A 25903-nucleotide genomic window follows, 5' to 3' on the forward strand; every position below is an offset into this window, starting at 1 on the left:
CACTTGCAAGCACATGCACACAAGGGACTCCCACGTGGTTCATTAAAACCTCTAACCCTCTTACCAATGATATAACTTTTTGACCCCTCTATTTCTTGCCTAGTAGGCCCTAGCATTTGGGCCTAGTGAGTGCACCTAGGCATTGAACCCACTTCTAACATCAAATCTTGGGGATTTTTAGCATCCACGGGTTTGCTTGCACATAGAAAATCACATCCCCATGACACATTTCTCTACAACCCATCCACACACCACATTTACCCACTTTAGGCTGAAAGGAGAACTCAATAACGACAAGTCAATTTTCAAAAAAAAGGCTTCCTAATCAATAGTTTGAGTCGGTCAAACATTTTTTGCTTTAAAACAATGATACTCTTTAATCTAAAGATTATTCAGAATCTAACTCAAACAAAACACAAAAAACAATAAAGAAACCGAGATAGGCCATGTGGTATTAGTGAATGCCTTAAATGCAATAAAAAACTTAGGACTTCAAGGAATTGTCAGTTTAGTTCTCCAAGTTCTACGGATAACTTTCTTTGGGGTAGGATCCTCAGGACCTTTGTCTCTTTGGCCAGAGGTAAAATAAAGCCACCCGTCCCAAAATGCCACCAAAGTTGTTTTCACACGGTATGGCATCCTACCAAGAATTCTCCAGCCCTGCTTGTTTTAAATATAAAAATTTGGAGCTATCAGTAAAGTACAAGCTTAAGAGGAAAAAGATGGACACAGACTAGCATGCATGCAAATGCACCTGCATACTATCAACACACACATCCACACTAGCAGAACAGTGTGCACACAGCTACACCCAACATGCGTGTGCACATGCACATGTGTGTGCGTACAGACACGCATAGAGGTTCAGTTAACGTTTACTAGCGAAAATGATCTATTAGACCATATATGAGAGAGAGAGAGAGAGAGAGGGACTTTTTGCGTCATATGAACAATCCCAAGGAGCCACACTAGCTCATCCGAGGATCGAACTCACACACACCACAAATAGTCACATTACGTAGACCAAGAAGTCTGCTCACAATGGGTGTGATGAGACTATACATGCAGTGACCAGACTTTTTATATTGTCAGGAACAATCCCAGGATCATAAATGACTCATCCGATGTCAATCCAAGGGTTGAACTCACCCCCCCATGAACAGAGTCACATCACATAGACCAACAAGTCTGCTCGCAGTAAATGGCAAAGGGAGAAGAAACAAAAGGTCTATAGACAAAGAGGCCTATGCTTAGAAGAGAGAGAGAGAGAGAGACCTGTGTTTTTAAGTCAAATTCGAACACCTCACCCACCAACACCATTCTTTTAGTCAAAGGATTTTTTTCAGTTGTGCCGCCAGCAATGATTATGGAGTGGTTCACTATTGCCCACGCAAATTCAATATGAGAGTCTGGTTTTGGCATTGATGGTAAAATTTTCCATTCTTTATCTTTCACTTCCAGCATATAGACATCACCATAAACGACCTGCAAACAATTTGATGAAAACACCATATTTCAGACGTTCATTCTTACTTGTCTTCTTTTCTCTCCAAAGTGTGCTTAATGCATACCTTCATAAGACTAGAATATGTTCTCGACAGTTTCCAAAACATTCTCACATGCATAACTATGTGCCCTCTGATAAGAAAGAAAATCTAGATAGTAAGAGACTTCAACCTCACGCTGCCGACTGCATTTGAAAATAGGGGAGCCTGGTTTTGCTTTGTAGTCCCCTTCTTGTCCTCCAAAAATGTAGAGGCGATCATCGACAACCACACACGCTCTACAGAAGATAAAGACACGTTCACATTGCTCAATATAATAGCAGAGAACTTTCAAAACCATACCTAACATCCATGTTCCCAAAATTAAATTATATGCTAAGGCTCCCAATCTAAATGACCATAAGGTGACACAAAGCAAAGTGCAGATCACATCCACAACTCAAAATCGGCAAATTTTCTCAGAACTGGAGCAGAAATCTAGAGAGAAAGCAAAAAAGAGTTGTTAGAAACTGCCGGTTAATGGAGTTTTAGCATGGTGAGCTGGAAAGCTGGGGGCCTAAGGCAAGTCCAGCATGCCTGGGTTTGTCAGGGTCCTGGTCTGTTCTCCACTCTCTGGTTAGTTACGGAGCAGGGAATCCACACTTGAGATGGCACCGACTACATAAGGAGGGGGTAAGGTTCTCCATGATGTCCGGTGGGTTAAGTGCCTCACACAGCAAAAGTGCCTCACACAGCAAAACCGGCTCTCAAAACAAAACAATAAACACATAGCCCAGTCTAGACAAGATGGTGAGGTCTATTTTTCACAGCTAAACCTGAGAATCCAACTTTCAAGCCCAAGAAATTACCTCTCAAGGTTTTAGATTAGCTTATTGTCAAGTTTAGCCCCTGCTAGCTGGCCACATGTACAGTCAATAAAGAAAATCTCAACAGCTGAAACCTAAAAACATTCCACAATATTACAGGAGGGAGCTTTTAAATAGTTCTCGCACCACAAATTAAAAAAGTCTACTTCGAAATTTATGCCATTACATGCTACAAATCTGCCATTGTTTCAATTGTGAACAAGCTACTGGCGCCAACCAGTTGATGATACCTGAAGGAAAGAGGGTCATATTTCCAAGATACTCAACTGCTAAAACTGATTTCGCTTTATTAATATGCTCTAGCATTTCTATTCGTACGTTCTCCATATCATGCACCAGATGCTTCCTCATCTCAGAAAGGCTATTGGTGGCTTTCCAAGCACATCCACCCACGTTGGAAGAAAGCAATTATAGTAATTCAATGAGGCAGAGACATACAACCTGCTCTTAGAGGATGCAGAAACGCTCTGCAATGGTAACACTAAGGTTCAGATCAGAGAAGGTATTGTGGAGACGGACTTCCACCTTTCCAGCATTTCAGATGGGAAAACCAAGATGCTTATGCATGATGAGAGAGAGTTTGACAATGATGCATTTGCTATGAGTTGGAATAGCCTGCTTTTGTGTCATGCCGCTAACAAGGGATTCAGATGCACATGGACCTCGATTTTAGACAAAATAACACATTTTTATGGTTCACATGGGGGACTGCATAATAATAAGCGACTCATCTGGAACAATCTGCAAATATTTGGGCCAAACACCTTTCCTTATGGGTGTGCTTTTGGAGCCCTTCTGGTATGTGTTTTCCACCCACAGTAGGCAGTGTTTGGCTGTGGTTGAAGACAACTTTTTGGGGCAGAAATATTATGCTTGATTGCATTTTGTATCCTGGAAGGGATTGAGGTTTGAGCAGAATTTTTGGGACAGATTTACCTGCTATTTCAGAGCAGCCACTGCCAGTGAATGCCATTGCAGTGATTACATAGCAGTCCGTGGTCTTTCAATTGTCCATTTTCTTGCAGGTACACTCGCCTTTATTCTTGAGCTTGCAATCATGTCTCTCAATGAGAATTTTGGTACCATGACTGAAGCAGATAGTTGGATGGATCCAACTATGCTTTGTGGTCATTTACACTCAAGAATATCTTGGTTGAAAAGGGCTTATGCGACATTGTGAATGGTGATGAGGCTAGACCTGTTAGATCTAGCACGAGTGCATCTTCCACTTCTAGCACTACCACTCAGTCTTCTACTACCGCTCCCACGGAGGATCAGAAGAGGTTTGATCGCAAGGATGCCCAAGCGTTGTCTTTGGTTGCATTGTCTATGAAGACACATTAAGTCCACTATCAAGTATTACAAGACTTCAAAGGCAGCTTGGGATAGAGAGAAAAGTATATGGAATGTCAAGAATGAGGCAAGAAGCATTGCTTTCAATAATAAGCTCGATGACTTGTCCATGCAGGAAGGTCAAACTATTTCAGCTCATATTGCAAAGATTACTGACATTCGGGATGGACTTGTAGCTATTGATGACGATATAGAAGACAAGAAATTGGTCTCTATCACCCTCAATAGTCTGGCACCCTCATATGATACGTTTGTTACTTCCTTGACTATTATGCTCAGGGCTGCTCCACTAAGTTAGTTGGCTTGCTCTTACAGGAAGAAATGTGGACTCTCAATTCACACAGTTCAAGTGAGCTAGCACTTGCCACACATGGAAATGATAAATTTCAAAAGACCAGCCATACTTATCAGCCCAGGAAGGAGGGGAATGCAAACACAAATGCAAGGAATGCAGATAAAGGTGCAAAGGTGAAGAAAGGCAAATGCAATTATTGCAAGAAGCCTGGTCATCACATTGCAGAGTGCCAAAAAAGGATCACCAATGAGAAAAAGAGGCAAGGCACAAGTAGTAAGTATGTGGCACCAGCAGAAAATGCCAATGCTTCACCATCTCATGCACAAGAGGGAACGAATTATGTGTTTACTGTATTTCAGGACAGCTTTGGTGCCAGGGGGGATTTAGTTGCACGTTTCTTGCTTCATCTAGGGATTCTTCATTTGCTACCATATATACCTGGTATCTAGATAGTGGTGCATCGAAACACATGACTCACAGGAAGGAGTGGTTTGAAGAAATCAAACCTGTTCATGGCAGACAGGTTACTTGTGCAAATGATGCGAGATGTTCCCATCCTGTTGAATTCAAGAAAGAAAAAGTATATCCATTATTTCTAGTATGTTCTAGACTTGAGGGAAAATCTTCTTTCAGTTCCATCTATGGCTCATGATCAGCGCATGCTTGTGGAATTCCAAGATTATCAATGCAAGATCAAGGATCCAAAGAAAGGGTATAAGATTGTGGCTACAGGTTCTTATGAGACCAACATGGATCTTTACAAGCTTGATGCTCAGCCCTATAATCAACATGCTATGGCTGTCTCTTCTTCTACTCCAGGTGATTTATGGCAAGCCAAGTTTGGTCATGCACATCACAGAGCTTTGGCATATTTGCATAATCATAATATGGTTGAAGGATTGCCAAAATTACAGCAGCCCGCTCAAGAGGTGTGTGAAGCTTGTGCTCTTCGAAAGTTGCATCGCTACCGTTCCAAAAGGATGGTTCAGGTTCAATAAGAGCACAACGGGTCTTGCAAATTGTGCATAGTGATGTTTGTGGACCACTAAATGTCGCAACCCATAAAGGGTATTGGTATTTTGTCACATTCATTGATGATTATTCAAGGTTTACTTGGCTCTTTCTGAGTTCAAAGCATTGGCTGAGAACCAAACCAATTCTAGAATTGGAACACTTAATTCTGACAATGGGGGAGAGTATACTTCACATGCTTTTGAGGGATACTTGAAAGAGCATAGGATAAAGCATCACAAACACTGCCATACACACACCTCAACATAATCCGATTGCCATAAAACGCAGCAAGAGAGATGACAGAGCGAATGGTAGTCATCTTGACCACCGGAGCAAAAGTCTCCTTATAATCTATCACCTCTTCTTGTGCATACCCTTTGGCAACTAAACGGGCTTTGTACTTCTCAAGTGTACCATCTGCATAATACTTTATTTTATAGATCCATTTCATGCCAACCACATTCTTGCCAATGGGTGCATCAACCAAGTCCCATGTAGCATTCTTTTGAATGGATCTAAACTTACCTTCCATGGCTTTCGGCTATGTTGGATTGCCCTGAGCATCCTCAAAGTGTTGAGGCTCAGTTTCGGCTTCCATCACTTGGGTCATGAGAGCAAAATTCACGTGCTTCTTAGCATTCTAAGTGCTGGCGCTGGTTCTCCCCAATGTAGGCTGATCTTTAGCATTCGCAAGTGTCAACCTAGCCCATCTAGGAACTGAATTTTCAGCTTTCCCGCTAGGAATAGCATCTGAAGTGCATTTGGAGTAACATCCTTTGCATGGCACTGATAATGCTTCCAAATATTGGGCTGTCCCTCCCCATGAGCTGGCTGCAAATCTGAAACATTTAAGGGACAAGAACTCTCAAGATGTGGCAACCCTGCTGGAGTATGAGAGGTAGAGGGAACATCAACTCGAGAACCCAAATCAGCATCATCCTCAAACTGAATGATGTCGAGAGGTGTATCATCATATGGAGGTAACTCCTCACTGATCGGCTGCATGCTATCACGCTACGCAAACAAAACATCCCTACTAATGATTACTTTCCTTTGTGGCTGGATCATAAAGCCTTAAGACTCGGCTTTCAATGCTATAAAGCTTGGATCAATTTTCAGCGGTACCAAAGCATATGTAACACACCCAAAGACTTTGAAACGATTCACCTTGGGCTTGTACCCATAAAATGCCTCAAAAGGCGTCCTCTCTTAAATTTCAGCATACACTATGTCATCTCCATGAGAGTCCAGTTCTTCCTCTCGGTCTATGTACCAGATGGATGTCAAGACCGCCTTCCTCAATGAGGATCTCAATGAGAAGGTCTATGTGCATCAGACCCAAGGTTTTGTTGTTCAAGGACAAGAACACAAGGTATGCAAGCTCAAGAAAGCCTTGTATGGGCTGAAGCAAGCGCCACGTGCATGGTATCATAAGATACATCAGTTCTTGCTGTACCAGGGCGTTGCCAACACTCATACAGAGCCAAATTTATATGTTCTGCAACAAAAATCAGATTTGGTCATGCTTGTGCTTTATATCAATGACATCATACTGGCAGTAATTTGCAGCAAATTGCAGCAGTGCAGTCCGTCTTGTGTCAGACCTTTGACAGGACAAATTTGGGTCTCTTACACTACTATCTTGGCATTGAATTTTGGCAACCCAAGGGGGGATTTCTATGTCATAGACAAAATATTCAATGGGGTTGTTGCAGAAATTTAAGATGAAGAACTGTAAGCATGTGGCCACTCCATTGGAAAAGCGAATCAAGCTGAGTAAGCATGATACAGGTGAAAAGTTTGATGGCACATTGTACAAGCAGTTGGTGGGCAGTTTGATCTACTTATGCTCCACACGGCCAGACATTGCCTATGCCACAAGGTTTCTTAACCAGTTCATGCATTGTCCCACAATCATGCATTGGAATGCAGTGAAGATGTAGGATAGACTAGGACTTGGTCTATTTTAGATTTTTTGTCTGCTCTAGTACTTGGACTATATATATACCAAGTACTTGTTCTTCACTTGGTTGAACATTTCAGGTGGAGTTCACTTGTGTTCACTTCTTGTTCTTGTGTTCACAACTCTTCTCCATTCTTGTTCCTAAATTTCTCTAGTTCCCCATTTCTTTCCTGACCCCAGGCAGCTTCCTTCTTGGCCAATTTATGCTACTGGAGGAGGTTTTCTATTCGTCACTCAGAGTTGGGTGCCATATTCTAAAGCTTCCTTCTGCTCGTTTCTTGCTCTTGGGTCTCCTGGAGGCTCCAGGGGTCCTGGTGATTGGTCTTGGTGCTACTCTCCTCTGTTGTGGGAAGACCCATTGCCTAGTGCCTCCTCGAGCCTGGCAGCATTTCTCCTTCAACATGTTGGGCTTGGTTCAAGCCCAAGCTTTCTTTCCATGGCTACAAGCTCCTTTCTTTGTTTATTGCCAACCCCCAAGCTTAGAGTAGTCCCTTGCCTGAGCTCTTGGCTGGCCTTTCGGTCAAGATCTTTTTTTCCTTTTTCCCACCTTTTTTCCTCCTCCATTCTTTTTCGCAACGCAGGCTTCTTTGTTTTTCCTTGGAGAAAAGAAGCTTGGTGGTGACTTTTGTCAGCCAAGGACTCTAATGGAAGCACCTTCAACTCCCACCACCATCAAGGTTTTACTTTCTCCCCAAGATAAACAACATGTGAAGTTAGCAATTCAATCTCTATAGGATAGGGTCATGGTGGGCACAAATTGTTAGGATCACACCCTTGAGGAGTTTGATACGGGACTAGCTACAAACAAGCTTAGCTCTAGAGGGGCACATCCAAGAGTTCTATGGGAGAGGAGTTTTTCTTCTCCAGTTGAGCTCGCCTAACACCACCCTCGCACTTGTGGAGCAAAGCCACATTTTGCTCAACCCGCACTTGGTGTATCTTTTCCATGGTACCATGGTTTCACAATTGAGGACATGAACACAACCCATCACCTGCCCTACCTCTCGATGATGCTCCGCTTTTCGAGGCTCCTGAGAGAGTATAGAGCCATCCTTCCTTCCATTGAATGCGCTTTTGGCACAGTGCTGGAGTGTGTGCCAAATATAGCAACCTTGATCGTGGCAGATGATGGAGTTCCCTGACTCAAGCTGGTTATAGAGAGTCCAGAGTCCCTTCCAAAGGAGATATACCATGGGGAGAGCTCCACCAAAGGATTGAGATCTCGGGGCTATCGGGTCAATGCCTCCAATGCAAACAGATGGGCTTGTTGGCAGGTGATTGCCCCAGAGGACAGAGACGAGCCCCTCCACCCCCCCTCAAGCTCGCCAGGGCGACAGAAAGAGTCTCAAATGGACGGGGCTTAGCGTCATGGTAGACAGCAGCAACAGTAGGAGTCCCAAACCCTTGGGTGGAGCCTTCCAAGGGAAAGTGAACAGGGCAAAAAAGAAGAACCCGAGCAAGAAGTACCAGAGGTGCTACGCCAAACCTAGAGAGCGGGTACAGTGTAGGCAAAGGGCGCACCTTAGGCCAACTGCAAACTACAGAGGACGAGAATTCCTTTGATCTTCCTACAAATCTCAAAGCTAGTGGCCCAACACACTCGAGCAAAGACCCCAAGTTCTCAAGCTTATACACCTCATCAGGCCTTAGGGTCGAGGCCGCAGCTCCACCTCCTCCCGTTCTCCCAACCTCCCCTGGATCCTCTCCGCCCCTTCCTTCGCTCTCCCCCAAACCCCCACCCCCTCCCACTACAGTCACCCTCACCACCTACCCTTTGCCTGCTTCATCTGCATCTCCCCCTCCTCCCCCCTCCACTGCAACAATCTCATCCTCCTCTTCTCGTCCCCCCTTCCAAAGCCTCAATCTTCCAAATCGCCTAAGCCTTCAAGCAAAGGCAAGGTAGCGTGTGTTGTAGTTGCCGGAGGAGGGTGTTTGCTAGATGGTAGCCAGCATTTACCACCTGGAACATCTGCGTGGCCTGTTGCAGCTTGGTGATGGGAGGAGGACAGCATGTCCCTTCAACCGCTCTCATTGCCAATTCGCATGATATTATCCATACGCTTCAGGCCATCGAGGAGCACCTGAACTCAAGGATCGAGAGCGATTGTCGTAAGAAGGGAGCGTTTCTACACGGCTTGGCCTGCGAACATTTTCTACCGATCGAGGCATTTGCCAGATGTATAGACCCCCCTAGCTATTAGCCCCTCTTCCGAAGATTCCCTAGGCAATGAGCTGTGTTCTCCAAAAACAAGCTGGTTTCTTTCTAGCCTCCAATTTCTTACTTTGTACTTAGCAATATTAGCTCCCTTCGAAACCTGATTTGTATGGTAGCATTGATAAAAAGTTCTTTTCTCAGGGTTAAAAAGCTTATGAAAAAGCTGGAAAGGCAGAACCTCATGTCCCTTGTGTTGAGAATCTAGGCTTTTACCCTAACACCCTAGGCCTCCCACGCAACAGAATGGAGAACCAAATGGAAGAACCTTCAACCAAACAGATATGCTTATGATTCAATTTGCTCTCACAAAGACATTTAGATCAGATGGTCTCAGGGTTATTTTGGGCAACTACTAAGAACAGCTCCTTGACCACCATGTTTACTTTGTGATTACCAGGCTCTTCTTCCTTAGACTAGTTGTCCTCCTTTTTCTTTCCGCTATCTCTCTCCAGACGTCCAGGCATCTCACACTAGTAGCACTGCTTTTTATTTTTCTTGCTCTCACCATCAGGACAGTCATCATCCTCAAAAGCCTCATTACCTTTGTTCTTGTTCAGCTTGGCCTTCTCTTGCTTACCCTTACCTTCTTCACCTTTGATGGTCGCAGTAAATGTCTCCTTGTCACCAATATCCTTACAAAATCTCTGCCTTGCTTCCTCTTGGACTAACAAGCAAACAAGCCCCTTGAAAGTCAACACCTTTTACCAAATGTACGGGTCATCACCCACCCACTCTAGCTTCTAGGAAGTTTACTAAGCATGAGGATGATTCACTAATTATTGTCCTATTTTCTACCTAGCGGCCAATTGATCGTTTAAGACTTTAACTTCAACAAATGTCACTTACACGATCACCTTCTTCCATCTTGGCTCCCACGAAATTATCAAGGTCTTGGACAAACATTGCCAATTAAACGTACATAAGCATTGAATCCATAGTCGTCCTCATGATGATTAAGCAGTTCAACATCCCTACGCACCCACTCTCTGGTCGCATCTGGATCTACAAAATTAATTCATTTGCCTTTCCCATTGATCCACCACAGACAGCTTCCCCGCTCCTTTAGTTATCTCCCACAAGGCACGTGTAACCACATGGCCTCAAATCAATAGTTGATCTTCCTTGTAAAAGTTTGGAATAGGCATGCATGATGCGGCAGGCACTCAGCTTTAGAGAAAGTATAGAGAAACGATAGGGTTTGCAGTGGAGCGATCAAAAAGTAGACAATACTCAGACACAACTGAAGAACGAAACTCAGAAAACATAGTGCCTGTCGGTAATATGAAGAAGCAGAATCTTTAGATCACCAGAGATCTGGGGTCGGAGGAAAGAGCAAAGGTAAAGAACAAATTTGTCGTAGCAGTACTGATAATCCAGAGAGGCCGGAGCTGAACAGTGAGCCAGTGTGTGACCTCGGGAGAGGAGTCTATCCCCGCCTCCATGCAGGTAGAAAATTCGAAACAATAGTCATCTAGACACATCTGAACAGAAAAGGGTCCTGCCTAGGGAGAACTTGTAGATACTAGAAGTCGATGCCGATGGAGGTAGAGGTGAAGGATCATGACCCCCTCTTTCGAAGGAATGGTAGTAGAAGATGGAGTTCAGAAAGGGAGGGAGGGATGGCAGTAGAAGATGGTGTTCTGAAAGGGAGGAGGAATGGGAGTAGAAGATGGTGTTCTGAAAGGGAGGGAGGGATGGGAGTAGAAGATGGAGTTCTCTCCCTTAGTGCGCAACGGAATGAAGAGGAAAAAGATATGTTCATAGGAGTGATGCTCCCCGTACCTATGGTCTCCATCGAAGAAGCAGAATCTTTAGATCACCAGAGATCTGGGGTCTTTAGATAACCATGGCTCTGATACCATATAGAGAAACGATAGGGTTTGCAATGGAGCAATCAAAAAGTAGACAATACTCAGACACAACTGAAGAACGGAACTCAGAAAACATAGTGCCTGTCGGTAATATGAAAAACTGAATACAAGAACCTCAAGCCGTCGTGTCTGAGGGACCATGGCTGAGGTGAATCAGAAAGATGATTCCATGTAGAGAGACAGTAGAAAAGATAGCAGCAGAGGGAGTGTAACGCAGTCCTCCGTGTAGCTCAATGATGACGAGGATGATGAAGGGCTGGAGCTGCCCTAGGAGATGGCTGAACCAGCATGCTCTGAGGAAGGAACCTTCAGGCTATCTGGAATAGCAACATGATGAAGAAAAGGAACTGATCTGGGGCAGAAGGAGCTGATTTGGAGAAAAGGAGCAGAAGTGGACAGGGAGTAGGATGGGACAGATCTGGAGCAGAAGGAGCTGATCTGGAGTAGAAGGGACAAAGCTGAAGTAGAGGAGCAGATCTGAGCAGAGGAGCAGAAGTTGGGACAGATCTGGAGGAGAGGATGCTCCTGGAGGAGAGGATGGAGCAGCCAGGAGGCAGGAAGGAGAGGCAGAAGAGGAGGCAGCAGAGGAGGCAGATCTGAAGAGGAGAGGTAGATGGAGCAGGCGGGCCTGCAGCAAAAGATGGAGGAGATGAGGAGCAGCTGCAGGTCCTGTCCTGTCGGAAGGAGTGTGAGGGCAGATGCCTTTTATAGGCCAGACCTAGCTGGTCGGCCAGCTGGTCGGTAGGTCTGCCAGCCGGTCGGCGAGCTGGTCGGTGGGCCTGCTAGCTGGTCAGCCAACTGGTCGGCCAGACCAGCTGGTCTTTCTGGCCACTTGGTTGGCTAAGGTGGCTGGCCTTTTGGCTGGCTTGTGAGCTGTTAGATTGCCCCATAAATTGGGGATTGCTTAGTTGCTGAATACCCCCTCTCAATTGCCAATTTGGAGGGGCAAACAGTGTGTGCTTGGAGCTGAGGGATGTCGATGGTGGTGCTGGCTATCCTTGTGAAATGCCCAATAGAAGATCACAAGAGGAGTGCCCTTGCAAGGGAATTGTTCACTTCCTCAAGTGTCGGAGTTACACGTATGATACCAGATAGAAATAAGAACACTGTGAAGCTTGAGAGAATAAGCCACCCCCTCTCACCGCCGAAAGGTGGAGGAAAGAGCAAAGGTAAAGAACAAATTTGTCGTAGCAGTACTGATAATCCAGAGAGGCCGGAGCTGAACAGTGAGCCAGTGTGTGTCCGATCTTGGACCTCGGGAGAGAGGAGTCTATCCCCGCCTCCATGCAGGTAGAAAATTCGAAACAATAGTCATCTAGACACATCTGAACAGAAAGGGTCCTGCCTAGGGAGAACTTGTAGATACTAGAAGTCGATGCCGATGGAGGTAGAGGTGAAGGATCATGACCCCCTCTTTCGAAGGAATGGTAGTAGAAGATGGAGTTCAGAAAGGGAGGGAGGGATGGTAGTAGAAGATGGTGTTCTGAAAGGGAGGAGGGATGGGAGTAGAAGATGGTGTTCTGAAAGGGAGGGAGGGATGGGAGTAGAAGATGGAGTTCTCTCCCTTAGTGCGCAGCGGAATGAAGAGGAAAAAGATATGTTCATAGGAGTGATGCTCCCCGTACCTATGGGCCTGCAGCAAAAGATGGAGGAGATGAGGAGCAGCTGCAGGTCCTGTCCTGTCGGAAGGAGTGTGAGGGCAGATGCCTTTTATAGGCCAAACCTAGCTGGTCGGCCAGCTGGTCGGTAGGTCTGCCAGCTGGTCGGTGGGCCTGCTAGCTGGTCGGCCAACTGGTCGGCCAGTTCTGGTCGGCCAGACCAGCTGGTCTTTCTGGCCACTTGGTTGGCTGAGGTGGCTGGCCTTTTGGCTGGCCTGTGAGCTGTTAGATTGCCCCATAAATTGGGGATTGCTTAGTTGCTGAATAGAAAGTGCCATGCTTTTGCGTCAACCTTCACTCCTCTTTAACCAGGTATTGAGCTCTCAGCTCCTCCACATCAGTCCAGCATTGCAATATTCAGCCTCTCCCTGCCTCATCAATCACTGCTTGTTTCCTGAATTTAGAAATATTCCAGCCTTCCAATTCCTCTTCATCCACACTTCTACTTGCAGCCTCTCTCCTACGCCTCTCGCTTCGCTTGCAGTGACCTTTTCAACTTTCTTCCATCACTGACGCGCATAAGAATCCAGTTATGGCTGAGAGTTCACAAGCTAGGGAGCACCCTCACCTTGAGTAAGCTCTAACTCAAGTCGAGGATGATGATATGGAAATTTCGATGCAAACTTGGATAGATTTGCCTACCAAGTATGATGTGATAAAGCAATCGGATGAGGTGAAGCAACGGCTGCAGGATTTTCTAGCATTGTTCGAGAAGCCAATCCAAGATGTAAAGGGACTTATTACCACCACTTGAGATGAGAGAACAAGGCCAAAGCCATACTATGACGGTGTTGCAAGCTATGGTTGCTGGCTTGACAACAAAAAGCATATATGAATGTATCGCAGCACCCTCTTTTACTCCCATGCCATTAGCAGGAGACAAGGAAGATCACATGTCTGAAAGCCTCAGGACTTGGTTAAATCAATGGCAAGTACACTTCTCCTTTCACCCCTTTTCTAATGCGCACAAGAAAGCCTTAACATGGTGGTATGAACTTAGAAATAAACCAACATGGGAAGATTTTGAAGTGATATGAATTTCTTCGCTCATGAGGGGGATGTAGTAGCCAAACTCTCCCTCTCGTGTTTGGACATGAGTACTCTCATGTTTTGACACATATCTCCAGCGGTTTCGGGAATTACAAGTAAAAGCGACACATGTAGGTCCTACTACTATGTATGTTTTCTTTGTTGATGGGCTTGGGAAGCAGCACAAAGTCCCAATGTGGACTAACCAATGCAAAAACTTTGAGGATGCAATTACTTGTGCAAAAACTTATGATGATACTATGGCCAAGGGAAATACCTCACAAAAAGCACAACTGCCATGAACACCAAGCCACAGAGAACAATAGTAGGTTTCCAAGAAGAGTGAGAGTACAAACCAATTTGCACATAGGAATCCCAAATTTGCATAATTGTCACTAAAAGATCCTCTTCCGTATAAAATTCTAATACTGGCAGACATAGCATGAGTGTGAGGCTTACAAATAGAAATAATAACACGATAGTGATCGGAAGTAGATACCCTACAGGTAATGCATATGGTTCTATCCAAATTCCAATCATCCACATAAAGTCCACTCAGGAGGTAAGGCAGAGAGCATCCAATCTTGAGCTTGACTTCATGAAGGGTGGGAGCCATGAATGCGAGCAAAGGGGGTAATGGAGCTTTCCTACTCCACATCTTTTTGTAACTGCTACGAGTTGTCTTTGATAAAAAGACACTCTCTCACAGCCAGCGAGGTAGAGGAAGGATTGGCTAAAGGTAGAGCCATTTGCCAGTCTTGAAGTGGGAGGCTGACTAGAAACCAATAAGACAAATCCCAGATGTAAAACAACCTCAAGGAAAAAACTAAGGGGAAAATACTCATAAGGGAAAGGGAGGGAGAGAAATGTGAGAAGTGCAGCTGTACTGAACAACAGTGGAGAGAAGAGAGCAAACAACTCACAAGACAGAACTGAAAACAGAGAAAACAAGAGAAACTTGCACAAGGATCTCAGGAGAAAACCCCTCTACTGCTGGGGAAAAACCTCTACTCCGGGTGAGCAAACTGCTGCACACAGAGATGGGAAAACTGTGAGGGAGGGGGCCCTATATATAGGATCACCCCCTGCCCCAACCAACCGACTAGAGGAGGGGATAGTGGCCGACCAGGGGGCCGACCAGGTGGTCGTGGTCATATGGCCCTGGTTAGGGGCCTGGATACCTCGCCATCCAAGGCGCCACCTAGGTGGGTGGCAGCCCTGTAGCAGGCCCGGGGCAGGCATATATGACCCTGCAGCACAACTGCAGCAGGGGCAGACAGATGGCAAGCAGATCCGGGCAGATGGCGAGCAGATCCAGGCTCCGTATGCCCCTGCTCCTGTCCCTAATGCACACTGGTGTGGACAGCCATCGTGGTGATCCCCCTCTTACCTCTCCTTGGCGGACAAACCCACAAGCAAGGCCCTCGCTCTCCCTCACGTGGGCAGGCAGACCCACAACCAAGGCCCTCACTCAGTGATGCACGAGATGTCACCTCCAACAAGAAAGCGGGTGGAGGTTTTAGGAAGGGGCTGTGGGCTGAGAAGGGAGGGAAATAGCACACTGCAGAAACATTGGGGGCAATAACGTGGGACTAACAGGCAAAAAATGGCAGCTGGCAGGTTAAAAAAGGGGGGCTGGGCAAGGAGGGGGCTGGAAGCAGAAACAGAGGGAAGGGGGGCAAAAACAGGGGGCTGGGGGATGAGAATGTGGGCTGGCAAGGCAGAAACTGGAGTGCTGTATCAGGATTTACATTTTTTCTGTGGCTGTATTAAAAGAATTCAATTATTGCAGACTGCCATGGCATTCCAATGAAGTGAAGATTCCTTCAAAAACTCAACAGGCGAAAATTATTGATATAAAACATGAATTTACAGATGTGAAAAACTCAAACATTCCACTGACAGAAAAGACAGCTTGCTTAAATGCCAAAATCTTATCTTCTCTGATGGAAACTTTTATGAGCTACTGCCATTACTGAGAAGCTTTTATATACCTATGGGGACCTCCACGTGGAATGGGAATCTCGGCTCGCCAATCTGTCTCTAAGGCCTTGCCCTCACTGACAGAGAGGCTCCAATGTTCAAGCGCAGGCTCCCAGCGGTCCTCCTTGCTCCCACCCATGACATGCAATCTGCCTCTCCAGAGTTGTGTCGCCGGAGCATATCTACAAAAGATCTCAAGTAAGGCCACCCAAAAAAACTTTTTTCAACGCAAAGGTGTTGATTAAACACTGTCATCCTCAAATTTAATAGAACTGCAAGCCTGCAAGAGAGTCTGAGAAGCTCAAATGATTGCAACTCTCTTGCGCCCTCACTTGTAAAACTTAAAAGAAACATGCCCAAAAATCATCAAAAGAGCCTCAATTATTGGGATCTTGAAAAGACTATAAACATCTGCAGATAAGCCGTCTGTATTGTGGCAGATGGACACACCAATAGAAGGATATAAAAGCAAATAAATCGATAAAAGTTTTGCATCAAGCACGATGTACATGAAAGTGTCAATTAGGAGGATGGCAATATAACTGCATAAACAAGAACAACTCCATATAAACTGCATGCTCAATGCAGATTGGAACCGGAAGATAATGGAACTGAGCAATGCCATAGACATTCAAGCTACCTTGGAAATGGAAGTTGAGGAAGGTCAGACCATGTCTTTGTATGTGTATCAAGGACAAAATTTTTGGAGGTTGGTCCTCGACACTGAGGTCCATACTGTCCAGTAACAATATAAATGAAACGTCCATCTGTCACCATGCCTAAGTGCGAGTGGGCCATATCATGTGGCATATCAAACCTCTTGCCCCATGTGTTGTCAGAGAGATTGTAGGTGTCCACATGTGAATGGACCTGCCAAAACAGGAGATGGCTCAACCACGAAACTGGTATGTACATGCATATAATACCTTTGTGTATGAAGATCTTGTCACCATCAATACATGCTGGCTTCCTTGAAAGTACTTTTAAGGTGATGCCTTATTGTCCATCGTGTTCACATATCTTTATATTTCGTCACAAAAATATGGTAATCATAAATTTCCCCTTAAAAACATGTCTACATCTTTTCAAAGCTTATGATATAATGAGGAAATTCAAATTAACCATTTATTTTCTCACATAATTTTAGCTAAGCATGTACCATTCAGCAGGTATACGAATAGAATGAAAGAAGAGGCAAAACCTATTTGTACCTGAAATACAACAACTGAAAGGTTATAATTGGAATGTCTCTCCAAACCCAAATCCATGATGGCTATCCCAGACTAGTTTAATTTGCACCGGAAAGTGCAGCTCCCTACTACCTCAACCAGCAATGGAAGCCATTGAAGTATTGACAGGTGGCATCGCTGAACCTCTGCTCCACAAATCACCATGCTGCTCCTGGTTCTCCTCTGTAAGCCGCCTACACTTCCATGCCTTCCACATAACCTTCTGCGTCTGCCTTTTTGCGCTCAAGTAATGCTCCCTACCTCAAGCGCCAGCTGGTGGCCACCCAGATGTGAGGCCAGTCAGCCAGTTTTAATAAAGCATCCATGTAGAATTCACAAATCTATGCTGGCCAATTAGCTACAGCTATCTTGCCAGCTGGTGGGCCCGTCTCTCAGCGGTTGACTCTTATAAGACATGGCCATCCACAGCCCTGGAGCATGCTCAATGGAAGGGCTCCTCATATGCTTTCCTATGGCTTCTGGACCTAGAGAATACCAGTCTCCTGCAAGGCTTTTATGATGAGCGGCAAGCATGTCATTGGTTGCCAAAAAAAAAAACAAAACAAACAAATGAATCTTCAATGCCTGTAGCCCAGACCCAGTAACCACTAAAGAAAGTTGCACAAATATATGCTCACACAAAGCACATATGGCCACACACACACACAAGGATACATTCCTTAAAATGTCAAGTTACAGAAAATACAGATAGAATTATCAAGATGAAGGCTGGATCTAAGATAAGAAGAATTCGTTCATTGGAATTAATGCCTACATCCCTTGCCTCTTTGAAGGGTCCATCATTGTGTACAATAGTGACACAAGCGAGATAGAGGTCATGCATGCTCTACTCGAATCATTCTTTAGAGAAGCCCCAGCAAAAAGAAGGATGATTTCTTAGTACATTAGCTAAGTCCTCATGGTGGCCTGGCTGACAAACGCCAAATGTGGATCTGAAAAAGTGAGCGTCCTATCACATTATGGTAGCTCCCCTCAAATGGTTCTCTCAATTCATTCGCTACCAAAACCCACAAGCAAATTCTGGCGCAAACATGCTAATACGGCAGCCGATTGGCATTGGTCTTTCGAGAACTTTAAATAGCCCACTGACTAATGAGATTGACAATGGACTCACAATTTTCGTTTCAACCCTGTTTAAAGAAAGGACAATGTCTGACGTCTACCTCGTCGATATTCTGATACCCAGCAAAGACAAAGAAGAGGTTGCCAATCTGTATAGCTGCGCCATCAAGGCGATCCACGGGCGCTGGCGCCATCTCTTGCCAATCCAAGTACTGTGAATCCTCTTCCCTAACTATTGCCGATCCACGCATGCCCTGATCACGCAGACAAAGTTAGCAGCTTGTCCATCACCTAAGCACCCAATCTTCGCATTGAGCTACCTATAACTTTATGCGTCGGACTCGGTTGTAGAGAGAGCGTCGCATGGAGAGATTCTATGGCACATACGAAAATGTAAGTTCTAATAGAAATGCATCGACGGTCGCTGCTACCACGATTATCCATACACACCTGCCTGACATGATGCACGCCTGAAGATGAAGAATGGCGAGGCCAGTCGAAGAATACAGAGCGATAGGCAGACACCCATAGCACATTACTTAAGAGAGCAGCTACCAGAAGGCCAAAACAGGTCGCCAGGACCAAGTACTTCATCCACCAAAGCTTACCGGGAGCGCGGGGGGTTTTCTTTATCTTTGTAGACCCGGCCTCTGTCATATTTGCTACTGGTGTTTGCAACCCAATCTCTAACGCCGTACAAATCTGAGTATGTAGCCAAGTTTTTTGTGAAATACCTCTATCTCCGGTCTACATTTTGATTCGACGCATTCGCGATTCTCAACGCTCCATACAAGTCCTCCTACCTCACCGGCGATCTCTTTCTCGCTCTCTCCTACCTCTTCCTCAGAGTTGATGGTTGATATGTGCTCCTGATAGTTCTCTCTCACTCTCTCGAAAACAGATTCCCTTTCTATCGCTCCCATTCAAGTCGGGCATGCAGTAGCTTGTTTCCTGGATTTCGTACAGGTATCATTATTAGAGGCCGCCCCCAGGCTTGGCGAGCGGGGGTGGCATTGAATGGAGCCCTCCCCATACACTTCTAGTGACGTGTGCGTCTCCCAACTCAAGCGGTCATCTCCTTGATGTCCGAATTTGTTAGAGAGCCGAGGCTGCCTCTCGGGAGGCCGTCAATTCGACGCTTACACGGCACGGCGGATCACATCCCCCTGCATGTTAGACTTGCAAGCCCATCAATCTGGTAGTCCAAGCTGCACATCCTGGAACTAGTTGCTGGAGAGGGGTTTTAGCATCGAAGGAGCCTTGTGCCAATTTAGCTAGTCTAGCAGTGGAATGCTAAGCTGGAATAGGGGAAATCCACAAAGCCAAACCAACAGTCCAATGCTAGCCGTAGCATTTAGGTGGTGGGAAGCAGCAAATTGTCCCTTCCAGTGGTGCTAGACCAATGCCACTAGCAGACACAAGGAGGTCCTCTTAGTTGCATGTAAAGGCAAGCAATCATCTTAAGAGACTTCCCTCTTAGTTGCCTCTAAAGGCAAACAATCATCTTAAGAGACTTCCCTTTCATGCAAAGGGGATGAGGACTTCATTCCTAATACACAACAAGACACAAACGTGTCATCCCAAAAAGAGGCTTCCCAACATGTGTGTCTGGACACAGGGTCTGCTTTCCATGGAGTTATGGGTGGCACAACATGCACGAGTGTGTTTGCTTCTCCTTCTTTTGTGCTAGCTCCTCCAATTCTAATCGAGAGGGCTGCTCATACACGTCCACGTCCAAATCCTCCACAACTGCATGCACCACCCTCCTTCCTTTCCATTCATTGGAACTGCTTCCTATCCTGTTATGATACGTTTGCCTCCTATCCTGCGGAATCGCCTCCCATCCTACGAACAGGTTCAAGTCATGCAAAAGAGATTCAAGTCATGCCATGGGTGGCCAAGCAGTGTAGACACCACTTGCATAAATAATTGTGTAAGTGTCTTTTTACACAATGCAGAGGGTATACATTAAAAAGCTATACATACCACTTGTACTTTTGCTAGATAGCATTTCCCATTTGCATTACTTTGTGACTTAGAGTAGATATAGTAGGAGGTTTTATATAATACATTTTGTGCTTTTCCTATTTTGCATCACTTTGTTAGCATTGGCTCTCCTAGAGACAATGCTTTAGGATTGAGTTGAGTGGGAGTTTTGTGATCATTCTTAGTTTTTAAGGAATTTTTATTAAGAATTTCTAAAATTCTTAACCTCTACTTTTAGATGGTTGTTGGCTTTTCAGCTTTTAGCTTGTGTGTGTTTTTTACCTCCTCCAACATGGCTATAAATCAATTAAGGGGCTCCACTCTCCCTCCATGCTTAAGCTCGCCCTAGAACAATTGCCTTGGCTTCCTCCAGCTACTAGTCTTCAAGTCACTTCAAGCTTTTCGGTCACTCATCCAAGACTCGCGTGTTCATTTGTGAGCAAGGCATTAAAGCCGATTCGCCTACTAACTGCTAAAGCCGTTGCCTAGAAAAAAAAATGCTATCCAGAAAGTTGTTGTCAGAAAAGCAGGTTCGCCTGTTTAAAAAAAATCCATTTTCTTGTTGAAAGGGCTTTATGCTAGCCAAATGGGCTTTATGCCTGCCAGTGAAGAGATTGTTGTCTACTGAATCTATTTTTAAAAATAAATCCAAAAAACCCCCAAAAAGACATCAAAACTTTGCAGGTATCATTCGTAAAACCTTCAAGAAAAATAACGCGATTTACCTTTCAGTTTTAAATTATATATTTTTTTAATAAAAAAGGCAGTGGCTTTGCAGTCAATGTGAGAGCATGCAAATAACTATACAACCTTGGCAAATCCTAATGGATCTTGCAAGTCCTCAAAGCATTTCTTTTTTAAATTTTTCTTACTAAACAATCGACAGTGTCTAAAGACCCGTAAAACCCACAAGTTGGAGCCAAGTGCTTTCATGCATACATGCACCCTTGCTTATAATGTTGTGACTGATAGAGGATACACTAGGAAGCTTTAACATTTTGTGATTTTTCTAGGTAACATTTCCCATGTGCAATTATGTTTTGTACAATTAAGTGCATTGAGAGAATATAGGTAGAAAATTTGGCATATGACATAAGATTGAAAGAGGATAGACTAGAAACTTCATTGTGCTACATTTTGTGCCCAACATTTCCCACTTTGCATTACTTAGTTGTCCATGGACTTGCAATAGTGGACATACATACTTAGCACTTTTGTTTTTGTATAATGCCATGATTGAGTGAGAGTTTCACATAAGGCATCAGATACAATACAAAAAGTACCTTTACAAAAATAGATTTGAACTCGATTGCATTAAAAAAGAATGATTGAGTGAGAGTTTCACATAAGGCATCAGATATAATACAAAAAGCACCTTTATAAAAATAGATTTGAACTCAATTGCATTAAAAGAGAATGATACAAGATGCATACCTAATACATATGCTGAGGTCTATACCTATCAGCCCCTGAGATGTAGTACAGCCTCCATACATATCTCACATGAGTCCAGCTCTCATTGTTATGAAAGAAGGGAGAGTGCTCAACAACTTCAAGGAGTTGCTCACAAAGGAAGAGAGTAGAGAAGATGGAGGACCACAATTGAGGCAAAACATTAGGATTGTATTGGCTATCACCTTCATGGAATGGAAGGCTAGAAGTGATCCACACCATACAAGGGGGGTGACCACGCATTAAATAGGAAACCAAGTTCTCATCAGATAATCTAAATCCTATCCAAGATCTATGTCCTCCAATCACACGAGAGTAGATTTAAGCACTCCAATCATCCTGATGTAAACAAATGTGAACACTTCCCCTCTGTACAAAATCGGTAGAATATTGCACTAACATAAGGTGATATCAAGTAAGGGAGAAGCCTTATCAATTATAGGCTTATTACAGGGTTTTGGATATAATTGAGAGTAGTGTATGATTAACATGACTCTATAAACTTGCTTGACCTCCTCAAAACTCCATGTTATACCTTAGTTATCCTCACACAATGACTAAGTAATTTGCCGAATGGCTTCCATGACATGCACAAATGTCTCTTTGTATAATAAGGAAGGAGGGTCATACTCCTTTCCAAATATTACCCCTATACAAAAAATGAAGAGAAGGGCTTGGTTGACCTCCTCAAAACTTCACGTGCATTATACCTTAGTCATCCTCACACAATGACTAAGTCATGTGCATGCGGATATGAATGGCTTCCATGACATGCACAAATGTTTCTCTACACAAGAAGGAAGGAGTACTACGACCCTCCTTTAGAAAAAAGAAAGAGAAATATTACTTATGCATGTTACATAAAAAATGCTATTAAAATGAGGGTACAAGTGTAAAATAGAGTTGAAAAAATACGTCACTATAAAAATGACCTCTCCAATGAATCCCATAAATGTTTTCCTCCGAATCATGTGCACTCTCTGGATTGTAATTTCTCCCAAAAATGTACAACAATAATCTCTTGATTAATAAAAGGTTTTTAATGATTGTTTGTCATATTACAAAGTGCTTGCAATGAAATACCTTGGCCCACTGACACTCAATAAGTAATGAAGGAAAAAAAACTATCAATAATAAGGCACAAAGGAAAGCTCCCCCTTTTTAAATGATTGACCTTGAACCATGAAATGCCCTCCAAAAATAACCTTAATCAAGGTGTTTAGGTCCAAGGAATAGCTAAACAACAGTCATTAGGTGGCATAGAAGAGAGGTCACTTTTATGATTGTCAATAAGATTAAAAGGCCAAAAAAAGGGGCTAGTCAACTCTATAATTGACCAACAAGGGGGACCTTAAACAAAAACCTTATTCTAAGGTATAAAACAGACCTACCACATGTCATTTATATAGAACCTTAGCAAGATAAGTCAAGGTTTCTTTACACGGGGACACCGTGAGAGATATGCAAAGAACGATACATTGTCTTTAGGCAGTTTTCTTTCTCTCTCTTACTCGGTGTGGCTGCACAGCTAGTACTCGAGTTGCTGCAAACACTTGAGACTTAATACTGAGAATAATCGAGAGGTAAAAAGAAATCCCAAGCAACAACAAATACAGGCAAGAGGAAAAGGGCCAACAACACAGAAAGAAAGCTTGCTAGTAATCGATGAAGAGATACTCTACGTACATTGCTTTTGAGGGAAGAAGAAAACTTACTACAAAGAATCGGAGGCTTGCAGCAACAAAACTAGCGAGGAGTTGTAGACCAACAAAACGGCGAACAAAAAGTTGTGTACAGTCTTTGAAACCTTAGCAACCTTTATAAAGTGCTCCTTCATAGAAGACCAGCAGCCAAGGATTCGCCTGGCAACCGTGCAATCCCAAAGTGCATAAGATAAAATCGCAAGATGCAAAGTATATAATATCCAAGGAAAACATGATGAATAATCTCTTGGCAGCACCCTTATGAGGATGCTCTTAACGGAAGAGGATGAGAGAGAGGGAGAGCCAGAAGAGAGAGCCACACAGGTTTTGTGGGTGCAGAACACTCTAATCTTCTTTGCCATTCATTTATATATGTGTTTAACCGGGGTTAAGGTAGAGTGGCCTTTAGCCCCCACAACGTCCCACTTAAAGGCTAATGTGCCTTAAGGGAGAACAACCAATGAGCATACTCTCTAATGCCCATCAATACACAACAATATTCAAACCGCTGACTAGATAGACTCTTTGTCAGCATATTTGCAAGGTTATCATTAGTATGAACCTTGATAAGCTCTATGCGCTTATCCTCAAGTACCTCCCTAATAAAATGGTACTTGAACTCAATGTGTTTGGTCTTTGCATGAAAGACTAGATTCCGTGCTAGCTGAATAGCACTCATTGAATCACTATGCAATGTCGGTATACCTATAGGAATCCCCAAGTCCCCCATCCAAGCCATATAGCCTCCTTGCAACCCTCTGTGGCTGCAATATATTCGGCCTTTATGGTAGACAAAGCAACGCATTTCTATGCACGAGACATCCATGACACTGCACCACCTCCAAAGGTGAACACACAACCAGAAGTGAATCTCCTGCTATCCACATGCCCTGCATAGTCTGAATCTGTGTACCCAAGTACATGCATCTCTCCTCTGCCAAAGCAGATGCGCATTTCCTTGTTACCCTTCATGTACCTCATGATGCATTTAACTTCCTCCCAATGCCTCTTTCTTGGATTAGCCATATATCGGCTAACAACTCCCACTGCAAATCAATGTCCAGTCTAGTAGCTATCACAACATATATAAGACTCCCAACCGCTGATCCATAAGGAACCTTGGCCATCATGGACCTCTCCTCATCTGAGTTGGGACTATCTTCTTGACTTAGTTTCACATATGGAAGCAATGGAGTACTTACAGCCTTCCCCCCCTCCATATTGAAATGTTGCAATACTTTTGTAGCATACTCCTTCTGTGAAAACCAAAGGAGTTTCCTACTCTGGTCACGCATGATGCGCATACCAAGAATATGACCTGCAGGTCCCAAATCCTTCATGTCAAAGGCCTCATGCAACTTGGCCTTCAATGCATCTAGCTCATAAGTATTCTTGCTAGCTAATAGCATGATAATCCACATAAAGTGCCTGAAGTATCAAGCTATTATCCTTAGCCCTTTTAGTGTAGAGGTAGTGATCAATCTCACTTCTTCTGAAATCCTGACAAACTTTTGATACCATTCTCTGGGTGCTTTGCTTAAGGCCATAGAGACTCTTTTTCAACTTGCAAACCAAATGTTCTTTGCCCTTTTCTTCAAAGCCTTCGGGTTGTACCATGTAAATTTCCTCATGCAGATCCCCATGCAAGAAAGTTGTCTTGACATCCACCTGCATAAGCTCCATACCACACGTCCAAGTACACATCTAAGTGTGGTCATCTTCACAACCAAGAAAGTTGTCTTGACATCCACCTGCATAAGCTCCGTACCACAAGTCCAAGTACACATTTAAGTGTGGTCATCTTCACAACCGGAGAGAAGATCTCATCAAAGTCCACACCCTTCTTTTGCTTGAACCCTTTAGCAACCAAACAATCCTTGTACTTAGGCACATCATCACCTGTGACCTTCATCTTATAGACCCATTTACATGGCAATGTTTTCTTTCCATGTGGCAAAGAAACCAAGTCCCAAGTCTTATTCTTCATGAGTGAATTCATATCTGATTGCATAGCAATTTGGGAATCTCTCGAGTCCCATTTTCAAATAAGGGGTTAAGATTTGACCATGTGGCTAAAGCTTAACCCCTTATTTGAAAGTGGTACTTGGGAGTATTCCCTAATGTGGTGTTAAGGGTGGATTCCATGACCATGTGGCAAAATCTCTACCATGTTAGGAATTCCCAAACTATATGAAAATTCCCAAATTCTCTTATAAAGTGTTAATTGCCCCTTTGCACATTTAAGGCTACATCCTACTTGTTGCCATCCATAGACTTCTGTCTAATCTCCTTAGCCAACAAGCTGCCCACAACATCATCAAAATTTAATACTCCACCGGGTATAGAGTTACTGACAGTTGTACATAAGGTATCCCATGAGGATGGCAATGAACACAAGAGAAATATTGCCTTAGTCTCCGCATCAAAATTCAGCTTCTAAGCCTGAAGTTGGCTAAAAATAATATTGAATTCATTCAAGTGAGAAGTAATGGAGACCCCTTCTTTCATCTGTAGCTCAAATGACCTCTTCATGAGGTAAACTTTATTAGAGGAAGTTTTGTTCTCATAAATGGCGCATAATTTCTTCCACAAATCTTTTGTAGTCAGCCCATTTACTATTGTGAAATAAACTGACTCTGCAAGATGAAGTCTAACAGTAGACTTTACTAATGCATCCAACTCATTCCAATCATTCTCA

General features: G+C 44.0%; 1 protein-coding gene across 1 annotated transcript; it reads right to left on the minus strand.

Moving 5' to 3' along the window:
* Positions 1-454: 454 nt before the first annotated feature.
* LOC147882194 (Galactose oxidase/kelch repeat superfamily protein) lies at positions 455-19081 on the minus strand. The gene is made up of 7 exons (XM_087401539.1): positions 18515-19081; positions 18166-18318; positions 16393-16622; positions 15764-15934; positions 1678-1783; positions 1276-1485; positions 455-660 (listed from the first exon to the last, which is right to left on the minus strand). Exons 1-7 carry the CDS (start codon positions 18719-18721, stop codon positions 493-495), a joined length of 1245 nt encoding a protein of 414 aa, XP_087257665.1. The 5' UTR covers positions 18722-19081; the 3' UTR covers positions 455-492.
* Between the last annotated feature and the right edge of the window lie 6822 nt (positions 19082-25903).

Source organism: Dipteris shenzhenensis, chromosome 30 (assembly GCF_047967505.1).
Source record: "Dipteris shenzhenensis isolate YYH24624 ecotype China chromosome 30, Dip_SZ_1.0, whole genome shotgun sequence".
Taxonomy (NCBI): Eukaryota; Viridiplantae; Streptophyta; class Polypodiopsida; order Gleicheniales; family Dipteridaceae; genus Dipteris; species Dipteris shenzhenensis.